At 38.6% G+C, this 2,898-nt stretch overlaps 1 protein-coding gene across 1 annotated transcript in view; it reads right to left on the minus strand.

Annotated features, from left to right (window-relative positions):
- Window positions 1-517: 517 nt before the first annotated feature.
- The window catches only part of LOC104967125 (leukotriene B4 receptor 1-like), a 7,357-nt gene continuing 4,976 nt past the window's right edge, over window positions 518-2,898 (minus strand). Inside the window, exons 3-5 of the mRNA XM_010796537.1 lie at window positions 1,623-1,823; window positions 1,443-1,483; window positions 518-1,205 (exon numbers count right to left, since the gene is read on the minus strand). Of these exons, the coding sequence (XP_010794839.1) occupies window positions 914-1,205; window positions 1,443-1,483; window positions 1,623-1,823 (534 nt within the window). The 3' untranslated portion in view covers window positions 518-913. The remainder of the gene's footprint in view (window positions 1,206-1,442; window positions 1,484-1,622; window positions 1,824-2,898) is intronic.

The following is a 2,898-nucleotide window of genomic DNA, read 5'->3' on the forward strand; positions in this document are numbered from 1 at the left end:
TGTTTGATATTTTGAAAAATAAAAAGTATAAATATGCCTCATATAGGTATTGTCCTACACTATATTATTCAAATATAGCATGATAGGTCCACTTTAAGCAGAACAAGGACGTTTTTCATGTAAAAAAACGTTCATAAAAAGACTGTACAATACCTGCTTAGCACCAAGTGGAAGACAGAAGTGGCTAACTGGTGAACAGAAGCGTTTCGGCAGATTTTTTTTTCAGGAGACCATCATGAAAAACTGAATTTACTCTCTGGCCGCAATTCGACAGCAAAAGTGTTGACACAAAACAGAGCTAAAAGGACAATGAATGCTTTACTTGCACTTATCAGTTGGCCGCAAACGCGTCTCCAAATAAATGTTTACAGTGCAATGTCTAGATTGGTAACTGTTGACTCACATTAAATCAACTTTTACACAGATTATATGATTTAGCCAACAAATAGTTTCTGTCACTGTTTTCATTCATTTTGACATTTTGGTGTATGTACATATGAAACATAACATGATACAATTAAAAAATATTTTTTTATGTTAAAATAAAAAATGTACAGTAAACTCCACAGTTCTTCCATACGAAATGGTTCAAAACAGAGCAAGGCTCTGTATAATTCTGTATAATAAAAATGTACAGATAGTGTGGTTAAGACTCAAACTCAAACACAACAATGTCACTTAGTGCATCAGGTTACAAAACTGTTCCAGGATCATTATGCCATTAAACATCTCTTTTTTAATGTGAATAAAGGAGAAGACTCCGTCTTGGATGGATCTTTCTTGAGGTGTCAGGAACTTTGCTGCACAATGAACCCTGAAGAAGTCTTGCGAACGTAGATAAAAAGGCTTGCGTCGTTTAATGTTGCGCTCCGGGGAAACAACACCAGCGTCAAGCCTGCTCCTCTTGAGTCCTCTACTTTCCATTGTTTACAGGTTTGGCATTAGAGCTAGAGTCTTGATCTTTTTCCTTAAGCATTACAGCATCTGCCTCTTTGTCTTTTTCGCGGCTGTTCTGGCTGTTCTGGCGGCTCTTTCTGGTGGCCGAGTCCAGCGCTGTGCCCTCAAATAAGCGAGCCATGAACGCAAGCCCTTCTCGTCGGATGTAGGACTTTCCTGCGAAGAAGTACAGGACTGGGTTGGCACAGCTGCTGATGAAGGCGATGGCAGAGGTGACCGCTCGGCTCTTGTGCCATATTAAATTCAGCCTGGGGGGTTGAGAAGGAGAGAGCATTTTATTAAAAGAAAAATAACTTTAGGATATACATATGACAGCTTAGTACATCACATGTTTGGATTACAATTGAAATACATTTTTTTATTTTTTTTTATTTCCTGGTATCTAAATATGTGATCCTTAGCTCTTAGCTTAGCAAATAGAGACCCAGGGAATACTATTAGCTATCATAAATGAGATGCAGGCAAGTTGTTGTGTCATCACTTACATCTCTTTCACTTTACCCTTTGGACACAACGCCCATGTTACCTGAAGACAACAAAAAATGGCTTTGTTAGTAGCAGTGAAAACTCTCTGGACACATGATGCATTTCAAATAATCTCTTTAGACATACACATACAATTCTTGGAAGAATGTGTTACTCATTAAAGAGGATGTTTGACATACTTGAACCATATTGACGAGGTGGTAAGGCAACCAAAAGAGGCAGAATGTCAACACGATGGCAAGGATGAGCTTCTCGCTACGAATGCGACGGCGAAACTTGGTTTGTCGGAGCCGCCGCAAGATGCAGATGTAGCTGACTACAATGACCGTGTAGGGAATTAGAAACCCCAACACAAGCTCCAGCAGGTACTGGAGGGCCACCTGTGCGTAGGATGAGAAGAAATAATGTAATACTCTAACATTACGTAAGATCACATGAAATGTAGCAAGAGGTAGGCGTTTCAAAAACCACAGATACCAATGGGATGGAATTTGATACATGTTGACAGGTTCACATCTCTGTTAAAAGACATGAGATTAGCTGATTTAGGAAGTTTATAAGTACTCAAAGAGAAAGATCAGGGAAATGAGCAAATCCGTTTTTTTGCTGCTGAATGCTTTTCTCTGTTGCAATCATTGGACAAAAAACTCTCAGTATATTACAAATGGCAGCTAAGTACATAACTTGTTGGATGACCCCTTAATTAGTTATTTGGTTTATTTTGGAAGAAAACACTAATTAATAAATACCTACAAGTGTGATGCTTAGCTCTTAGCTTAGCCTAGCATAGAGACCAGGGGATAGTGTTCCTGTTTCTGTCAAAAGTAAATAAAAATGTAATGAAAGAAACCCTCTAGAGCTAAATCATCAAATAATACTACCACTAATAATAGCCTGTTTGAGTCAGACACAGTCTAAAGGTTTCCAGTTTATTCCAGTTTGTATGCTAAGCTATGCTAATCATCCATTGGCTCTTGCTTTATATGTGTCTGATTAGCAACTTTAGACGCAAGGATGGAGTTGGAGTTGAGCGAGGACATCAACAAAGTAAAATGTAGAGCATTGGCAATTTAAAAAACATTTTAAAATAAAATAAAAAGCAAAAACGTTGTCAGTCAAAAGCTGAATTACAACCAAGCGGCAAACTCTGGGGAACAGCCGGCACGCCAATACGGAAGTTCAACACACTGCCGTTCATACATGGGCCGCTAGGGACTGACTGCAGAAAGGAGCAATAAATATTATTATCGATATAGTTAGATTCCACCTTCATGATTATGAATCTGTGAGTGAATTGTTTTCTAACACGACCCTTTTATTTATATTAGGTCTTAAAGTTTTTGCATAAATTAGGGCGTGGTCACTTTGATGGACATGTACATGCCTCACTGTCAGCTAACAACAACTTGTCCACTCTGCTAGGCTACAACCATAGAGGCTACAACGTTAGTTAGT

Source organism: Notothenia coriiceps, unplaced genomic scaffold (genome assembly GCF_000735185.1).
Source record: "Notothenia coriiceps isolate Sejong01 unplaced genomic scaffold, NC01 NC01_scaffold00037250, whole genome shotgun sequence".
Classification (NCBI taxonomy): Eukaryota; Metazoa; Chordata; class Actinopteri; order Perciformes; family Nototheniidae; genus Notothenia; species Notothenia coriiceps.